We start from the raw sequence: 20,071 nt of genomic DNA, 5'->3' as shown, positions 1-20,071 counted from the left end.
TCTGCTGACCTCCAAGCATACCTGAGAGTCCTCCCAGTATCCATGCTGTCCTCCCAGCATAACTGAGAGTCCTCCCAGTATCCCTGCTGTCCTCCCAGCATACCTGAGAGTCCTCCCAGTATCCCTGCTGTCCTCCCAGCATACCTGAGAGTCCTCCCAGTATCCCTGCTGTCCTCCCAGTATCCCTGCTGTCCTCCCAGCATCCCTGCTGTCCTCCAAGCATACCTGAGAGTCCTTCCAGTATCCCTGCTGTCCTCCCAGCATACCTGCTGTCCTCCCTGCATCCCTGCTGTCCTCCCAGCATACCTGAGAGTCCTCCCAGTATCCATGCTGTCCTCCCAGCATCCCTGCTGTCCTCCCTGCATCCCTGCTGTCCTCCCAGCATACCTGAGAGTCCTCCCAGTATCCATGCTGTCCTCCCAGCATCCCTGCTGTCCTCCCTGCATCCCTGCTGTCCTCCCAGCATACCTGAGAGTCCTCCCAGTATCCCTGCTGTCCTCCCAGCATCCCTGCTGTCCTCCCAGCATCCCTGCTGTCCTCCCTGCATCCCTGCTGTCCTCCCAGCATACCTGAGAGTCCTCCCAGTATCCCTGCTGTCCTCCCAGCATACCTGCTGTCCTCCCAGCATCTCTGCTGACCTCCAAGCATACCTGAGAGTCCTCCCAGTATCCATGCTGTCCTCCCAGCATAACTGAGAGTCCTCCCAGTATCCCTGCTGTCCTCCCAGCATACCTGAGAGTCCTCCCAGCATCCCTGCTGTCCTCCCTGCATCCCTGCTGTCCTCCCAGCATCCCTGCTGTCCTCCCTGCATCCCTGCTGTCCTCCCTGCATCCCTGCTGTCCTCCCAGCATACCTGAGAGTCCTCCCAGTATCCTTGCTGTCCTCCCAGCATCCCTGCTGTCCTCCAAGCATACCTGAGAGACCTCCCAGTATCCCTGCTGTCCTCCCAGCATCCCTGTTGTCCTCCCAGCATCCCTGCTGTCCTCCCAGCATACCTGAGAGTCCTCCAAGTATCCTTGCTGTCCTCCCAGCATCCCTGCTGTCCTCCCAGCATACCTGAGAGTCCTCCAAGTATCCTTGCTGTCCTCCCAGCATCCCTGCTGTCCTCCAAGCATACCTGAGAGTCCTCCCAGTATCCCTGCTGTCCTCCCAGCATACCTGCTGTCCTCCCTGCATCCCTGCTGTCCTCCAAGCATACCTGAGAGTCCTCCCAGTATCCCTGCTGTCCTCCCAGCATCCCTGCTGTCCTCCCTGCATACCTGCTGTCCTCCCTGCATCCCTGCTGTCCTCCAAGCATACCTGAGAGTCCTCCCAGTATCCCTGCTGTCCTCCCAGCATACCTGCTGTCCTCCCTGCATCCCTGCTGTCCTCCAAGCATACCTGAGAGTCCTCCCAGTATCCCTGCTGTCCTCCCAGTATCCCTGCTGTCCTCCCAGCATCCCTGCTAGTCCTCCCAGCATACCTGAGAGTCCTCCCAGTATCCCTGCTGTCCTCCCAGCATACCTGCTGTCCTCCCAGCATCTCTGCTGTCCTCCAAGCATACCTGCTGTCCTCCCAGCATCTCTGCTGTCCTCCAAGCATACCTGAGAGTCCTCCCAGCATCCCTGCTGTCCTCCCAGCATCCCTGCTGTCCTCCCAGCATCCCTGCTGTCCTCCCAGCATCCCTGCTGTCCTCCCTGCATCCCTGCTGTCCTCCCAGCATACCTGAGAGTCCTCCCAGTATCCCTGCTGTCCTCCCAGCATCTCTGCTGTCCTCCCAGCATCCCTGCTTTCCTCCAAGCATACCTGAGAGTCCTCCCAGTATCCCTGCTGTCCTCCCAGCATACCTGCTGTCCTCCCAGCATCTCTGCTGTCCTCTTAGCATACCTGAGAGTCCTCCCAGCATCCCTGCTGTCCTCCCAGCATCTCTTCTGTCCTCCCAGCATCTCTGCTGTCCTCCCAGCATCCGTGCTCCAAAATATTATTGTATTTGTGACGTGAGAACACATGAATTTGCTCGTCATCGAGATTAGATATATTAAACATCTGTGGCCAGTACTAAAAGAGACACGGTCGCCTTTTTAAAAATCAAATGGTAACAACGACCAATGCAGATTGTTCTTTCCGAGTTGCAGTGAGAAATCCGAATAGTCCTGGTATCAACAATGAACCGCTGTTCGGCGTACTAACGTACAGCTTCTTGCAAACACGCGAGGCTATTTCTCAGGAAATTAAAGGTTGTGCACATTTGGTCGCTTCCTTGGAAATTCGCGACTTTGAATTGCGACCCGCTGCGAGGTAGGATCCTGACCTTGTCGGCGCTGCGTCGCGCGCGGGTGTGTATGCAGAGGAGCGGCCGCTATACTGCCTGTCCCTCCCGCGGCTGCGACAGCTGGCAAACAGGAGCCGGCGGCTTCCCAGAAGCCGCGGTATCTCGCCCGGCCGCGTGACGGCAGCACTGGCGCCGCTCTTAAGACCCGCCGGCGGCCGAGCGACGGAGCAGTGCTCCTCCGGGTCTCGGAGATGGTAGACGTCGGAGCCGTGTTGCTGATAGCGTGCGCCGCGGCGCTCGTGCGCGGTGAGTTGCCTTCCGCCGCGCCGTAGTTGCACCCAGTGGCGGATCCAGGATTTTGGTTTTGGGAGGGGCTTGACCCAGCTCAGGCTAGGCTTCATCAAGGCAAACACTAAAACAATAGTGGACCCAGATGCTTTTGGAGGGGGCTTGAGCCCCTTATCCCCCCCCCCTCTGGTTCCGCTACTGGTTGTACCTGCTTGTTTGTTACTACAACCATTAGCTAGATGAGTTGTTGCTCCGTCCCGGAGAAATGGCATGCAAGAGATCCCACAAAGGAATGAACCTAGTGTTTTAACATCAGCCGTCGTGTATTTTTATGCATGGATGCAAAATGGACAAGGAAATCTTATAATTTTGACAAAGCTATATTCTGGCTGCAGGCACGGCCGGCTTAAACAGAACGGATAAGTTGTTTCTGGTCGAGGTAAAAAGAATGGTGCACACCATTCTACAAATTGTCACATGGTACATCTGAGGCCAGTCGTCCAGACGCCAGAAAACCACCGGTTGACATCCGGACGAACATACAAAGTACTGCTCCTGGTACACCCTCACGGGTTCAGTCCCTGGAGGAGGAGGGGGTGAGGCTAGGCCGGGCTTCGGCCCGAAACAACTTGCAACCATTAGCTAGAGATAACAAACCAACTACTTAATATCTTTATTTTAAAAAAAATATTTTCTGATAAACTAAATGTAGGTATTTTTTTTTTTAAAGTTGCAACTATCTCTTGTTATGCCAGATCAAGTTAACGAAGTTTATTCCAGGATTATCTTAAAAGTTTCATTTGACACACCAACACGCTAAGTACATCCCACCAATTTTTCATGGAAAGTGAACATGTACTGGCGCATGTTGCCGCCAGTGGGTTTGCCATCTCATGGCTACAGCAGAAACTTGAATGCGCATTGGGATTTTTCTATTGTGAGATGCTCAAACATTTTGTTGAATATCCTTTGCATGCTATCATTTCACCCTAAACGCACCTAAAGAAGTATATCTTGAAATATTATAGGTAGGGACACCTGTATTTTGCGATTTCATTCCATGTCAAGGTATTTCACAAAACACTGTAGCTTTTTCTAAGAGTCGTGGCAAATTGTGAGGGTGCAGCCACATTCTCATTGGCCCCGTCAAGAGCGGGACGACACCTCTCACAGACCTCAGCCAATAACCACAGGAGAAAAAAGCTACAGTATTTTGTGAAATACCTTGACACGAAATGTATTCGCGAAATACAGGTGTCCCTAATTATAAGTAGTGGAAAACACTATAAACTGAAATCTCTGAATTCTCATTAGACTCCAGTGAGGCATGCCTTGCAGCCGTCTGCGAAAGAAGCATTACCATACCTGGCTGGGCCAATTCCGGACGAATTTGCTTACGCACTGAGTGGCTGTGATTGGTGTTGTAACAGTGAACATGTCCCTAAAAAGAAACCCAACCGATCACGTGAACACAGTCGATGCTACAGTGTCTGAACGCCGTGTGTAAGACGCTGAGCAGGGAGTGCTCTGTGTGGCGGTCCCAGGAGACGGCGTGGCCCAGGACACCAGGGGGGCCTGGGGGCGGGTCCCCAGGACAGCAGCGAGGCAGCAAGAGCAGTCAGCAGCCGGGCGAGTACCATCTCCCCCCTTCGCCAGCCAGCTCAAGGACAAGCCTCCTGCAGCGGACAAGGCGAAGAACGAACAGGATCTTCCTTCAAGTAAGCTGCCTGCCGAAAAAAGGGAAGAAAAATTTCGGACTGGGAAATTTCCCAACCTCAATGATGGACACACAAGACTCCTGTGTCTTCAACCCAAAATCACCTTTTTGGAGGTGTCTCGATATTCGTATCTTCTTTAGTGACATGTCTTTGTTAATGCCACGTGAATACGATCTGTGGGTTCAATGACCTCCAGGATGGACTCTGTCATCCTCTTCACACTCGGGCAAACCTCGCCTGCTCATTGGCTGCTGACTCGCGAGGCGTCTCTAACGGGTGACTCGTGATTCCATACTTCTTTCATTGAGGGCCTCTAATTGGCCCACAGTAAACCGGATTAACAGTGAACCAATAGCAGAAGCAGCACAAAGTTATAATTATTTGTATATTATGAAATCATTCCCGAAATTTTCCGTCTCTGCCAATGGCAAATACTTAAATATCATATTAACGAGTGATTAGCGACCAGGAGAGAAAGTGTACTGTGGCTGCAGCCAATGAACACTTTCTGTTGTCTTGATTATGCACACGTTTGTTGATTGTTACCTGTAACCACACAAAAAGATGAATTTCTCATGTCTTTGAAGTTGCAGCTAACAGGTACAAATGTTTAAAATTTACCCTGCCACGAAAATAATGTACAATAATTTCTTGTGTCTTGTTCCTCGCAGACACTGTAAATATTCTCATTTTTTAAGTGATAGGCTAAAATTAAAGTTCTTTTATCAACACCTAACTCTATAACTGTCTAATAGTTAAATTCTTCTCTTAATTAAATGATTCTGACCGTATTTTAGAGATTAATTCAGAACTGGCGAAAATTGTTTGAAAAATCCTAGTCACATTAGGTACAAAGCTTTTACTACCCCAACTGAAATTGCAAAAATTTCCGTTTAATTTTTTTTTAAATGCTAAAATAAGATCTCATAACAATATTCTCTTTGACAAACAGAACTAACATCTCGCACATATTAAGAAAAAAAAATATAGTGAACAATAATTTTAAGAGTGGTTGTTTGTATGGAAAAGCCTAAAGTTGCTACAAATTCGTGTCATAAAGTATTACATTACAGGGGAAAGAGGGATGTATTTATTCGTTATTACCTTCAGTAAATTTTATTTGTCTTAAATTCCAGGCGGAGTTGTTGAGATCTCGCCCCTGATAGTAAACGGAACAGCAGCTTCTGCTGGGGAATATCCTTACGTGGTAAGCATTTTGGTGCATCATTTGTTAATTTACACTGACCATGTCAGTGGCCAATAATCATAACATGGTGAGATCTAAACTGGCATGAAAAACAAGCATAAAATACTCGTCCATTATACTTCAATAAATTATCTATCCTAAATGTAAAATTTATTAAAACACAGTACGTAGAAAAATTAATAAAAATTGCAGATAAATAAACCAATAAGAATACCATTTACCTACTGTGATTTGTTAGTATACATTTAGATAAAATAAGATTTAGTGAAAGGAAATATTCGAATTGCTTTCCAGGGGACTGGGGAGAATGGGATGGGACAGGGAAGTAGTAAGTGAACAGAAGGCTAAGAATAGATCATTGGTGCTTTTTGTGCAATATATGGGGTAACACGAGTCCCCCTTCTATCTTATAATTTTGACAACTGTCTTGGCATCCAACACACTCGGGAAATACGTTTGATCCTGCCAACAATCATCGAGGTTGCTGATTGCAGTGTGTGTGCTGTCGGTCTCTGCTTTGCTGCGTCTGTAACCTAGCGCCTCGCACTGTTGTCAGGTCTGTAACCTAGCACCTCGCACTGTTGTCAGGTCTGTAACCCAGCACCTCGCACTGTTGTCAGGTCTGTAACCCAGCACCTCGCACTGTTGTCAGGTCTGTAACCCAGCACCTCGCACTGTTATCAGGTCTATAACCTAGCACCGCACTGTTGTCAGGTCTGTAACCTAGCATCTCGCACTGTTATCAGGTCTATAACCTAGCCCCTCGCACTGTTATCAGGTCTATAACCTAGCACCGCACTGTTGTCAGGTCTGTAACCTAGCATCTCGCACTTTTATCAGGTCTATAACCTAGCACCGCACTGTTGTCAGGTCTGTAACCTAGCACCTCGCACTGTTGTCAGGTCTGTAACTTAGCACCTCGCACTGTTATCAAGGCTGTAACCTAGCACCTCGCACTGTTATCAAGGCTGTAACCTAGCACCTCACACTGTTTTCAGGTCTGTAACCTAGCACCTCGCACTGTTGTTAGGTCTGTAACCTAGCACCTCGCACTGTTGTCAGGTGTCCATACAGAAGTTTGGCATCCACTACTGTGCCGGCACCATTGTCAACGAGGACTGGATACTCACAGCTGCCCACTGCGTGGATGACGAGTAAGTTGAGGCTCAGAGTATCATCACAGACGCTGACATTTAGTTGCTTGTTTGCCCACCAGGCTGGGACCCAAAATACTAAACATAGGCGAGTAATGGCAGACTGTTCATTGTCTACCATCTTGTGCTGATTCCGCACCCCTCTAGATAGTTGTTAACAATGGGCTAGAGGTCTTCTTGTGTCGCATTAACAATGGGTTGGTCACAGATAAAGGTACACAGATGTATGCTGTGCAGCCTCTTAATTAATCATGCAGTGCAATTATAGTCACTTTACATGACAGTGCCCTGGATGTGTTCAGAGAAACTTCCATGATCTTTACATTATGAAGGTGAATATTGTAGAAGAGTGTACTCACTCCCTGTGCAGTAACAGGTTAACATTGAGAGACTTATTTCACAGTAGAATATTAAACATTTGTGTGGATATTTTGAAGGCTCATTGGCATGCTGGCTATAATTAATCTTTTGTTTGGTGTTCCTCGAGATAAAAGTAACTTTTCATTGGTTGCTTACTTTATAAACACACAATATAGACTGAACAGATACACAGTAGTAGAGTTGAACAGATCAGTCACGAGCCACGAAAAGATCCTGGTTCGATCATGGAAAAGTCAGTCATGGTATTCTTGTCAGGTGAGAAACATGGCAGACTACCGTGAGCAGGGTCCCACGTCTACCATTTCCATTTTTTTTTTGTTTTCCTTGTTTGTCTAGCTTTATGTGAACAATTATGGACATGAATGAGAAAAGGAAGAATTAAATTGTTGTTACTGTGTAACTCAAAGTGCTGGTCGATGCATTTCGATTTCAATTTAGTTTCCATGATATCGTCATTGGAAAACTTTCAAAGATTTTACTGCCTCTAATGATGACGCAATTTGACCGATTTTTAACGTAGATATTTATATAACTTATAAATTAATAATTAATCAGAACATAAATGCAAAATTTCTTAAGCAAATTCATTAGAATTTAAGTCCCAGTTTGGTTTAAAAGTTTTTTTAAAGAGATTAATCAATTTTCCAGGGATGCCCTCTTACTCCACTATTTTCCAGAGTGCTGTCTCAAACTCCAGGCCTCCCAAAAAGGCCTCTCTCCAAAATACCAGAGGTACTGCTAGAGTGAGTGGCCACCACTGCCCATTAAATGAGATAAATTTTTTTTTATCGTTGCCATGAAAATAATGAACTCACATTAAGATATAATTGTTTAGGACATAACTGTTCTGTAAATTATTTTACCAACAGGACATTGCATTAGTTCTGAGAATCAACTACATATTTGAGAAGCTAAAATTTAATTTGTTGTACGGCCCTTTAATTTTACTTCTTCTTGGTTTGAAGCCTCTCGCAAGAGTTTCCTTTCTTCATCTAAAAACATCGGTATCTGTTTTCCGTGAGTTTCAAGAATGTGAAAAGGTATACAACCTTATATTTAGCATCTTTAAGTTTGACATGCATTACAAATTATATTATTGGGAAATAAATTCATTTATTTATTTTTTGAATAAATATTGAAAAAAACACCAAAATGGCACGTCCAATAAAATATTTTAAATTCTGTTCCGGCATACATACATGACTGCTAGTAGAGATATAAACAAGTACAGTTTCAGTAGCATGTGTCGATGTTTACTGGTTGGTACGGTGGGAAACAGCAGGAAAGGAAAGGTTGTTGCAGAACGCACCACCATCACAACCAGCTACACTCTGGTACTAGACACATGCAGGTCCCCAGGGTCTGTGTGTCTCCGTGTGGACAGGCTGGCTATTGACCTGAACCTCCATCACAGTCAGCTACACTCTGGTAATAGACACATGCAGCTCCCCAGGGTCTGTGTGGCTCCGTGTGGACAGGCTGGCGAGTGACCTGGTCGTGGTGGCCGGCTCGGTGCGGCTGAGCCAAGGGGGAGTGGCCAGAGGCGTGGACTACTACCTCAAGCACTCCCGCTTCAACGCCAGCAACGCCTACGAGAACGACATCGCCGTCATCAAGGTGAGCTTTAGCCCTTCTGTGGCCAGGTCCACATCAGCTTGTCCGGTGCAACTTGCCACGGCACCTCTCATCCGATATGGCACTCTCTATAAGTGGCGCTCCCTGGCAGCAGCTTTGGGATATCAGGCGGACAGTCAATCCAATGTTAACAATTAGGGACAGGAAAAATTCGCCGGTTCAATGACCTCTAGGATGAACTTTATAGTTCTACGTACACTCGGTCAAATGTCACCCTCTCATTGGCTGCTGTCTTGTGAAGGTGTCCCAATGTAGCGGCCTGTGCTTCGGTCGAGTGTTTCTCACTGACCCGGAGTCGTCCAGGTGAGTTGTGAGCCAATAGCAGAGGCAGCACTGAGGTGTAACTATATGAATTTTTTGGCTGTCGTGAAATGAATCCGTGAATTTTTCCGGCCTTTATTTACAGTACATCACTAATGCCCTCTAGCAACCAAGAATGAAATCCAAGGTGGAATGGTGTGCTTTAGAAGTAACAGTTGTGTGTAGAACACAACACTAGTTCTCCTAGAAGTTGATTTTGCAGTAACTTATGGAAACATCATAGCAGCTACTTTTGAAATATATTGCGACTATATTGCGCTTTTCAGGCCACTAGTGGATTTTCTCTGGAAAATTTAATTTCTTTCTGGTGTTTCTATAGTTATCATAGTTTTTTTGGCTGTATTATGTAACAGGGTTTTCTCCACACTGACTGGCCAGTGTCACTGTGGTTACTGTTCTGGTGAACATCCACAAATTATCACAACAGTAAGAAAAAGTTTCAGTCTTTTGAGAGAAATTCTGGCACAAAATATTTATGCGAAATACAGGTGTCTAGCTATCAAACTGTGCGAGCACTATTTGTATCAGTGACACTAAAAGTTACCGCACCCGACGATAGAATTCGTTTTCTGAGCCGCTTCGCGAAATTTCTAACCACTTGATTTGTGGAGAAATATTAAACTGTATCATGAATCGGCTCCTATGAAAGCGGAAAGAATTGTAAAATTACTAAAATCCGGCTTTGTATCTTTTTTTCGACAAGTAACTTAATTGAAATACAGCCCATCTTGTTCCAAATTCATTATAAAAAATAATAATTCAAAAAAGTTTCCTTTGGCTTTGCGAACTTTGTTTCCCGCCATCCGCCACGGATGGATGCATAGTGTATAAGTGTTCCGAGTCACGAAATTACTGCTACCAAATGCCGTATGCTGAGAGCTAAGATGTTACAATGACATGTGAAATGAGTGTTCTCCACCGCACATCGCAGCGCTAACCGGTGTCCGTGTGTGTCCGTGTGTCCAGTTGGCCAGCCCGCTCGCGATGTCGGCCAGTGTCCGGACAGTGGCGCTCCCAGCGGCGGTCCAGCACACTCCAGGAGGGGTGGTTGCCACCGTCGTGGGCTGGGGGCTGCTCTACGTGAGTTCCCCCATGCCGAGGGGTAGATAGTGACTGTGAAAGGGGGTTGGGAAACGCGAACTCCAGAACTACTTTTTATGGAATTTTTTTGACGTGACAACGTCTAATAATTATCTTTGAAAGATTTGTGCAATGGGAGTGCATGACTTGATGTAAGTTTTTGGACATACTCCATTGCTAAGAACTCTTTCTGTTGAAGAAAAACTAATAAATAAAATAAATAAATAAATAAAACCCCAAAAAGACAAAAAACACAAAATTAAGCAAAAAATTGTTGTCAACAAGGATATAAACACCACAAAATATTCCGTAACAGGAATATGGTCAACAAAATAAAGAAAAACAAAGAAAAATGTACAAAGAGAACGAAAAAAAAACCCACAAATGATGACACAGAAATATTGAACCCAAAAAAAAAAATTCAGCACAGCGGTTGAAACGAAACAAAAACACGACGAAACAAACACAATATTGTATTTTCGTATTGATGATAGATATTTGATTACAGTTTATTTATATGAAAACTTGTTCATAATTATATTTAAACCTTATAGCTAAACGCCAGTTTTTTTTTAAATTTAATTACAAGTCATCTACACGTGAACTGTTTCGTCGACTGTTTATAAAGTGAAGTGAAAAGTTAATGTGGTTTTCATTGCTTATTACAACAGCTTTTTCGGCAATAAAGGTTAATTATTCTTGCATTTAAAAAATATGATTACTAGTATAATTTCAAGTATTTAATCATTTATTATTAAAATAAAAATTATTCAATTTTATTTTTAAAAGTATGCAATGATTTCATCAATGTTTTGTTTTGACGTTGTAACGTTAAACTATCGTCCGTAAACCGACTTTACAGACAACCAATTTTTAAAAATATATTTTAAAGTTTTCTGCTAATTGCATGGCATCCATCCAGAGATGACATGAGTCGGTTAAAAAAAACACCCCAAAATTCTACTCCCTTGCGAATGCTACAGATGCGCGCCTATGACATGAAAGCTCACCCCTCCCCCACATCTTGTCACTATGTCTATAACTAGTTCAGGGGTTCAATGTTTATACCATGAACGTAGTTAAAAATATGGGTAGTGTACAACATACGAGCAGCCAAACCCAAGAGATGACTTGAGTCTGTTGAAACAAAAGCCCAAAATTATAGGCCCATGCGAACCCTACAGATGTGCGTCCCTGACGCGATAGCTTGTCCACATCTTCCCATCTTGTTACTATGTCTATAACTAGAGACCGGAAAAATTCGCAGATTTATTCGGCAATAGGCTAGAATTCAAACACATATACCCTTTACATGATTTTGCTATTGGCTTACTGTTCATCTGGACGAATCTCAACCAGTTATAAACCCTCAACCAAAGAATGATCGAATCACGGACAAACCAGCTGAGACGACTTACAAGTCGGCAGCCAATGAACTTGCGCTATTTGCCCGAGTGTACAGGATAATGTGCAGTCCATCCTGAAGGCCATTGAAACCGCGAAATTTTCCGGTCCCTATCTATAACTAGGGTCGGGATAAGTTCGCAGGTTCACTGACCTCCAGGATGGACTCCAATGATCCTCTGCACACTCGGGCAAACCTCGCCTGTTCATTGGCTGCTGACTCGTGAGGCGTCTCTACTGGGTGACTCGTGATTCCATACTTCTTTTAATTAGGGCCTCTAATTAGCCTACAGTTCTCTAGATTATTAATCAACCAATAGCGGGTGGCGTAATTACAGTAGACAATAAAATTTAACTTCCAAAAAAAGTCCTCTTCTAAGCCAGGTAACATAGTTTATCAAACCATATATTTAAAAGAAGAAAATCTTTAAGATTAATTTTAAAAGTTAAATACCAAGTAGGTACCCCTGATGTTATTTAAAAAAATGATTTCTAGATACAACTTTGTTCTCGTCTTGACGGTTTCGTAGAACACTGCACAGTATTCTTAAAGATTTGGTTATAAGTAATATTTCTGACATGGCGTTGTTAAACTCTCAGACGAATCAAAGAGGTTCTCCCCCCCCCCCTCCGCAATACATCAGCTGCGTCATACTGTCACAGAAAGCTGCATAAGCATTTTTCGATCAGAAAAGACCTAGGGAAATAAAATTAATTTGCAGATATGAATTATTTATGTAACCTTAATATTGAGTTCTTCATCCTGTCTTTCGTGTTTCTACATAGACAGAAATATGAAAAATTAATTTGCTCTATTTTTTGGCAATAGCCTAGACTGCCTATATCTATGCACAGAAAAGATTTACAGACTAGCTGGGAGTTGAAACACTGTAACATATTCGCGTATCTTGATTGGTCGAGTTTCTTTCAGGTGCGTCTCTACTGCCGGTACTGGCACAGAAATTCAAAGTAAAATAAAATGCGTCATGAATGGCTCTGTCAAATAAGGCAATGGCTTCTTTTGCATACGGCCGCCAATCACAAGGAAGAGACCCCTGGCGTGGTCATAAACGTTTACATTCTAATGGGCTTTTAATTTTGTTGCGAAAACTGCCTGCCTCTACTTATCACACAGGAATATTTATTTATGTACTTTTATAAAAGTTTCTTTTGGAAACCAGTTACCAAGAAATAATTTGTAATGCTACAAGAAATATATTTTCAATTTGTCAACACATAGCAATGGCTATTTTCGCATATATGAAATACGTTTTTCGAAATAATACTGAGTAATTTTTACAAAAATTGGCTTGGTTTTATATTTTAATTGATGTTTCATTCAAGCATATCTTTTTAAACTACGGAAAAGATAATCGAATATTCAATAACTGGATATTTCTTGTTTATTATGCGTATTAATATACGCTGTTAATACTGGGAAGGTATACAGAAAACGGTTTACAAATAACTTTAACTATTGGTGATACACAAAGCATAAATGCCCAGGTAAGAATACGAACCCAGTGTTACTGCGAACACTATTTTGTTGTGATAAATTTGTTTAATATAAATGCATAAATTTACAAATATATGTTTTTTTATATAAATATATAAGTACCCTTTACAAAAACACTACAGTGAACTGGAGCATATATTACAAACACTCTCTGGAGGAGTGGAAGCTGATGAGAAAACACCTAAAGATCATTTTAACGAATCATGTGCAAAGAGGAAAGAATTTGAACTGTGGCAACAGTTAATGAACACCCGTTACTGTCTTGATTATGAAAAAAAATAATTGGATTTTAACCTTATATCAGAAGGTATTGCGAGTATTACAAGTCTCTTATTCATTACTTGTGTGTTTACCAAAAACATACGTTCATGTAAGCTTTGCTAGGCAGAAAGTTGCAACAGAGATGGTATTCTGTGTAAGGCGTTAAGAGAACACGCAATTTAAAACAACAACAAGCAAAAAGTGACACGAACATGTAAGGAAATGTTAGTTTTAAAAAAATTACCAGACACACGATTCTACGCTTTTTTTTTTTGTTGTGAAAATGTAATAATTGCTTTGCGTGGATGTAGCTATTTTAATTCGCAGTACGTGCCCTTAACTGTTTTTAATAGATGTTTTTCACGTTTCGTAATTGAGTTCGAAATTGTTACAGCATGCTGCGAGAGTTTTTTCCGTACCTGCCTGCCTGTGAAAGAAATGGAAATAACCGCGGCGTTAATTTGAAAGGTGAAGCACAGATTTTTAATTTGAACCAGCATGAGGCAGTTGAGTGGAATGTTTTATACGTCGTGTCATTTCGGAACTCGCAAAAAGGAAATAATACTTGCTGGCGCGGTTGAGTGAATTGCGTGATTTTTTTTTCGTAGCTAAATAATTGATGTAAGTGAATAAAAATGGAATAATTTCCATTTTCCCGGGATTCATTATGTTTCAGCAAATGAACCATTTTAGTCACTCAAACACAGCTTCCCTAGTGCTTTAGAGATATTTTTACGTCGTAAGAACATATGCAGTACTAAAATTTATTCGTCTTTTTATATTTTATGTTTTCGTAGCCTACATGATTTTATTTAAATAAATAGTATACAGTATTCTATTGTTTATGAAAGGATTTTCAGTGGTTTTTATGATATTAAAGGCTCATTTTTATGTGAAACCTAACACGCACTGAAAGCATGAAATAATGTACCTTTCGGTGTTGGATAAATCGTTTGTATGTATTCTTACTCTTCTAACTCTTCATTATTAGTGCATAATTCCTTCAATGAAATATTTTCCTGAAAATATATGAACCTATGTTTTTCAAAGTGTTAGCTAGGCGGGATGATAAGTGCGAAACTCGCTGGTGCTTCTAGCGTGATATCGCCTCTAGGCACAAGACTGTGGACTGGCGCGCAGTATTCTTGTCGTCTGATCGGTGACACTTTTATTTCCCACGTTTTATTGGGGCGCATTACTAAAAACAATTATTTCAAGGATATAATTTTCCTACAGCCGCGAAATTTGCGAAGGTTGTAGAACTTCGTTAAATTAAACATAATCCATATGCCCAGTGTTACATCTTAAACACTTTCTACGTTATTTACAACAAAAATTTTGTTCAGCTTCAACTTCAAAGACGTGTGCCACACTTGGGAATCACTGTAGACTGTAAGTCGTGTAGATGTTTTCAACTTGTCGTGATGAACCTTCAGCCGGCAATCATTGTCGGTCTAACTCAGATTCGTCCTGTATATGAAACTATTCGAACCAGGACCGGATGTAGAGGTCTGGAGGCCTCGGGGCAACAGAGGAGCGGAGGCCCGCTGGCCCCAAATTATTTTAGAGTTTTCCAATAAATAATTTATTGTGAAATCAAGTAGATTCTCTTAGTATTTAATTAACATACATAAATATAATCGGAGACAAGAATTATATGAAATTAAATTTTATTGTTAATGAATATTTCTGTTAATATTTAACAATAATATAATCATGTATGTACAAAGTACTGTAGGTAAAGGTAAAACAGCGAAAAAAGAATATCAAAGGAAAATATGTTTACTAGTGTTTACTTGTCGGAATTTGAAAGATTTTTTTTCCCCGAAGTCTCTATTGTTGGGGCCCTCCGTTTGTGGGAGCCCTCCCCTAAATCCGGCCCTGATTAGAACTAATGGCCACACTGTAACATTTAAAAAATTTCCAATAAATTATAAGTTGTATTGAAATTATGATTTGTTATATATTTGGTGTTATCTACAAATAGAGCACACTGGGACAAGGGCAGAGCTAAAGGCGGAGATCGCGCATTGTTAAGGGAGGGGAAATGGTAGTTTGTAAGGGTGGCTCCAGGATAGGTAGTCCAGGACTGTACCGCAAGGGTGCATGCACAGTTTTGGGAGCTCGGGCTGTACCGGGGGGTCTTGCCCCCACATCAGAGGGGTTCCGGGAAGTTTTTAAAATTCAGAAGCCAAATTTTTAAATTTTTGGTTTTCTAAGGGTAATTTATTTCTCTCTGAAGTCCAATACGTATAATATATTAATCAAAGGAATTATTTTTAATGTATAATTGTATGTCAACAAAATACACTTTAATACCTATAAAATTCACAAAATTAATTGTTAGGATTTTACTTGTGTTAATATAAGGTGAATATTACAACAATATTATATTCGTACGTTAATGTATAATGTTAACAAAATTGCAGGCGTATGTATAGATTCATTACATTGGAAACTACCATTCTCAGAAGGTCAGAAGATTACACTTTGTTTTTGTTGATTTATACAAACATATATTATTTACATAAAAGACAAAAACCCAACTTTTTAAATAAAAATATAATTATCAAAGATATAGGCATATTTAAAAAAACAAAAACAAAGATATTCAAAAAGTTATAGCTACAAAATTCAAAATATCATCAAATAATTCCCTGTGACAGAACCGTATCAAAGGCAAAATTATTACAGTTTTCGTTTAAAGATAAGTTTTTTTTAGATACAAAGCATTTTTCGTAATTATAAGCGTAGTTATTTGTAAGGCGCCGAATACGCACATTGAAAAATAATGAATATAGCAAAACTCTTTAGTTTAACAATAAAGGCGTGTTCCACTTATGTAGCTGTATTTCAAATGTTTCTCTATTGTTGCACTTCCATTTTTTACTTTGCACACATATCTATGGAGTAGGCTATCATTTGTGCATCGTGACACGCTTGTCTCCGAGTTATACACATGTCTTTGGCGTTACAGCGTCAGCGAGTCAGTGACGCCGCACTAGTAGATCACATCCTGTAACTGACTCTCGTGCTACAATATAAAATATAATTGCTCAAGAGGCTGATTAAGAACTGGAACTTCTGTGATCACGTCCAGCGGGTGTTGAACGGCGGACCTGTGTCGGAGTAGTGCACCAGAGTGAAGGACGCGCGGGTGTTGCAGACGGACGGACCAACCTCGGACCTGCTGCAGAAGGTGGACCTGGTGACCTTCAGCGACGCCGCCTGCCAAGAGGCGCTGTCTGGGTACCCTCACGCGCACAACCTCTGCGCGGGCTGGCCCTCAGGCGGCAAGGGCCACTGCTCGGTGAGTGCACCCGGGTAGTCGTCAGTCAGACTCGGGCCAATCCCACACGAGGGCAGACACTTCTCAGGCCTTCACGGCCATCGTCTGAAGCAGCCGTGTCCTCGGCGAATTGCAGTCGCCATCATCAGTAGTGTAACTGCTCCCTGATGATGGCGACTGCAACGTCCACCGAATTAGTCGGTGAATTATTCGCCAAGGACACGGCTACAACCCAGAAGTAGAGACACCTGTATTTCTCGATTTCATTTCGTGTCAAGGCATTTCACAAAACACTGTTAGCTTTTTCTAAGAGTCATGGCTAGAGACCTGCAAAATTCGCGGTTTCGATGGCCTTCAGGATGGACTGAACATACCCCTGTGCACTCGGCCAAATAACGCAAGTTCATTGGCTGCCGACTTCTAAGTCATCTCAGCTTGTTTGTCTGTGATTCGATCCCTCTTTGGTTGAGGGTTTATAACTGATTGAGATTCGTCCAGATGAACAGTAAGCCAATAAAAAATTATCTAAGAGGTATAGGTGTTTGAATTCTAGCCTATCACCGAATGAATCCGCAAATTTTGCAGGTCTCTAGTCATGGCAAATTGTCAGGGTGCAACAGTACGGTGACCACATTCTCATTGGCCCCGTCAAGAGCGGGACGACACCTCTCACTGACATCAGCCAATAACCACAGGAGAAAAGATACAGTATTTTGTGAAATACCTTGACACGAGATGTATTCGCGAAATACAGGTGTCCCTACCCAGAAGACAAGCTACTTCTTAAATGACCTGTCCAAGTAAGGTAATAGCTTCTCTCGCAGACAGCCGAATCACAAGAAAGAGAGGCATGTATGTTGCAGCTGTACCTTACTGCAGTCCAATGAGAAGAGACCGAATTAAGTTTTGTCACTTCGGGCAGACATCACATAATCGTCGCTAACGGATTGGTTTTTGTCACTTTCGTTTCTCTGCCCTGGTTCGAACAGGACTGGATAAGAAAGTTTTAGGCACATTTTTTTATCGGGTTCTTGTCTTAGAGGTCCGGTGGTGGAAAACATTTTAATGTATAAAGTTTGGCATATCAGTCTGTTGTTTGCAATCATCCCAGAATTTTCCTGCAGTAATCTCGAGAGAAAAAGGTTGACTGATATCAGGATGGATGGACTAGGAGTCGTTATGAGTCGTGTGATGTTTGACCTATACGAGATGTGATGAAAACATACGGCAACCAATTTTATTACGAAAAAATTAATAACCTTATATCAAATTTGAACTTAAGTCCCTCAAAACACTCTCCCTGGTTAGAGATGTGCACTTGTCCCAGTGCTGACTCCATGACTGGAATAATTCCTGAAGGTGTGCAGCTCTGTCGAGGCCTCTTAGATATCAGGAATGGTGTCTAAACATTTTCCATTTAGAACAACCCAATTGTTATCTTTTCTCCTGCTTGCAATGAAAACTAAACGTTAATGCATTGTTCGTAATCTGCGATTATAAATACGGATATTTCGCGAATTCGTTTAGCTGCAAGTTTATGATTGGACCGCAGTTGTTTGGACACGCCCAGCTAGGAGAGAAGTAAGCGAACCAGGTAGTGCCAATCAACAAGGATAAAATTGTCCTCGCTAAGAAATCAACCAATGGGAAAGCAAACTTAGTCTGGGCACATGTATGACTTAAAATTCTACCCTAAGGCCAGACTAAATGCTAGTGGAGATTCTTCCAGCCTCTCATAATTGTATCTTTGGGAAATTTGCTGACCTATTTATTATTAATCAGCAGTCATTTGATAAATATACTCTAGGACCTCACATCCTGAACGACAAGGTATCATATTCACGCACATGTTACATCTTACTGACCGACGAGTAGAGACGCCATCATGGTTGTGTAGGAGACTATGGGCACAGGATGTACCGAGGTGACCCAGGTCCATGCGTGTGTGTGCAGGGGGACTCTGGGGGTCCCTTGTTGGTGTCCGGGGTGCAGGTGGGCATAGTCTCCTGGTCCGTCAAGCCCTGCGCCTCGCAGGGGTACCCTGGCGTCTACATCGAGACGTCCTTCTTCGCGTCCTGGATCAGGCGTCACACGCAGGACTAGTCCCTGGCCGTCATCTGCGCCGGACACCTCCAGGCTCCTGTGCTGGTGGCCGGGGTGGTGTGGAGATGTACAACCCCCTTCCCCCACCCCAAGTCCTTAACAATTCAACATTCCCACCAACAAGAGGAAATAAACGGATGCCACATGTGGCGCTGCACGATCTGTTGTCATTGTTTATTTCTATCGAGTGATCGGTAATTGAGTATTTTAAGTTGGTAGCTCCTTCGCCATCACTTTCGTGGTGGTTAAACGCTAATGAGGGTTTGTTTGATCTTATGATTTATGATTGGGCTTCAGTACGAACCTGAATTTTTTGTGGCTGAAATTATGAGTGATCTTGAAATTCAAAATTTTCTCCCGGGAAGACATCGGACTTAATTTGTGTGCGATTTGCTCTTTTTTTAGTAATGGATTTAACTACAAATAGTAGATTACTTTATTTGAAGTCCTGTTTCAACTCAACCTTCCCCCTTTCCAAAAAATAAATGATGTCTTGCGTACGGCGCTGGTTGGAACTTCTGTATTTCGCGGAAACGCTTGATTGATTGTTTATGTTTTCCACAACTTTTTCGTTGTATAAAACTGGCCAGTGAGATCTGATTCTCCGTACCTACAAGACCTATGCGTGTGTGCTTACTGTTCTGCGATTCACCTTTACAGTAGGAAAGAGCTAGAGTTTTTTGAGGAATACCTTAAAACGAGAAGTTATTTTGCGAAATACAAGATTTTACACTCATTGGCTAGAACCAAGGATTGTGGGTTCTCTTCTTTCGGACTGCGATGTGATTTGATATGATGGATAAGGATAATCCAGGGGATGGCAATATGACTGTAGTCATATCATATTGGTAAAGCTGTGTTAACAAAAGAGAGCTTGTTCCTGCCTTGCCTTCGCCTGATTTTTAATGATGTGACATTAATACCACAGGTACGAAGATCTCACACACACTTGGCGATTAAGTTATCGGAGTACAGTCGTCTTGACTTGCACTGACACAATCTTGAGCAACTAATAAAAAATAAGTTATGTTGAACTAAAATGGTTTAATCGATCCTACATTTTGAAATAAGTTTGATTGTGCTGTTGACCAATAGAACTGTAGTTAAGCAAGGCGCAGATGCTCCCTTGTTTAGGTGAGGCTATGAAGTCTCGCATCACTTGGTATGGACGAGTCTAAATGCAGTAGTGGGTTTGGTGTTTCAATTGAAGGTGCGCTTAAATATGTTCTGCGTTAAATTACTATTAATTCCCAATGATTTTTAAAAAAGCGCTGTCTGTTAGCTGGTGGTGTTATTATTTCTAAACAAACGTACATGTAAATGTTTACACCAGACAGCTGCCTTGGAGATTCTCAGTCAATGATTTCCACGTGCGCCAGAGACAATGATCAGTCTGTCTCATACCATAAGTCCATGGTATTGTGTGTCGTCGTCACCACCAGAGCACTCGAGGTTACAGCCAA

General features: G+C 42.6%; 1 protein-coding gene across 1 annotated transcript; it reads left to right on the top strand.

The window, feature by feature from the left end:
* Window positions 1-2,333: 2,333 nt before the first annotated feature.
* On the top strand, window positions 2,334-18,768 carry LOC134540894 (trypsin-1-like). Its single transcript, XM_063383929.1, has 8 exons — window positions 2,334-2,557; window positions 4,084-4,257; window positions 5,394-5,464; window positions 6,527-6,618; window positions 8,478-8,616; window positions 9,922-10,035; window positions 16,383-16,526; window positions 18,459-18,768. Exons 1-8 carry the CDS (start codon window positions 2,503-2,505, stop codon window positions 18,606-18,608), a joined length of 939 nt encoding a protein of 312 aa, XP_063239999.1. The 5' UTR covers window positions 2,334-2,502; the 3' UTR covers window positions 18,609-18,768.
* The last annotated feature ends 1,303 nt before the right edge of the window (window positions 18,769-20,071 follow it).

The sequence above is a fragment of the Bacillus rossius genome, chromosome 17, assembly GCF_032445375.1.
Source record: "Bacillus rossius redtenbacheri isolate Brsri chromosome 17, Brsri_v3, whole genome shotgun sequence".
NCBI lineage: Eukaryota > Metazoa > Arthropoda > Insecta > Phasmatodea > Bacillidae > Bacillus > Bacillus rossius.
This window is presented reverse-complemented; position numbering and strand designations above follow the sequence as displayed.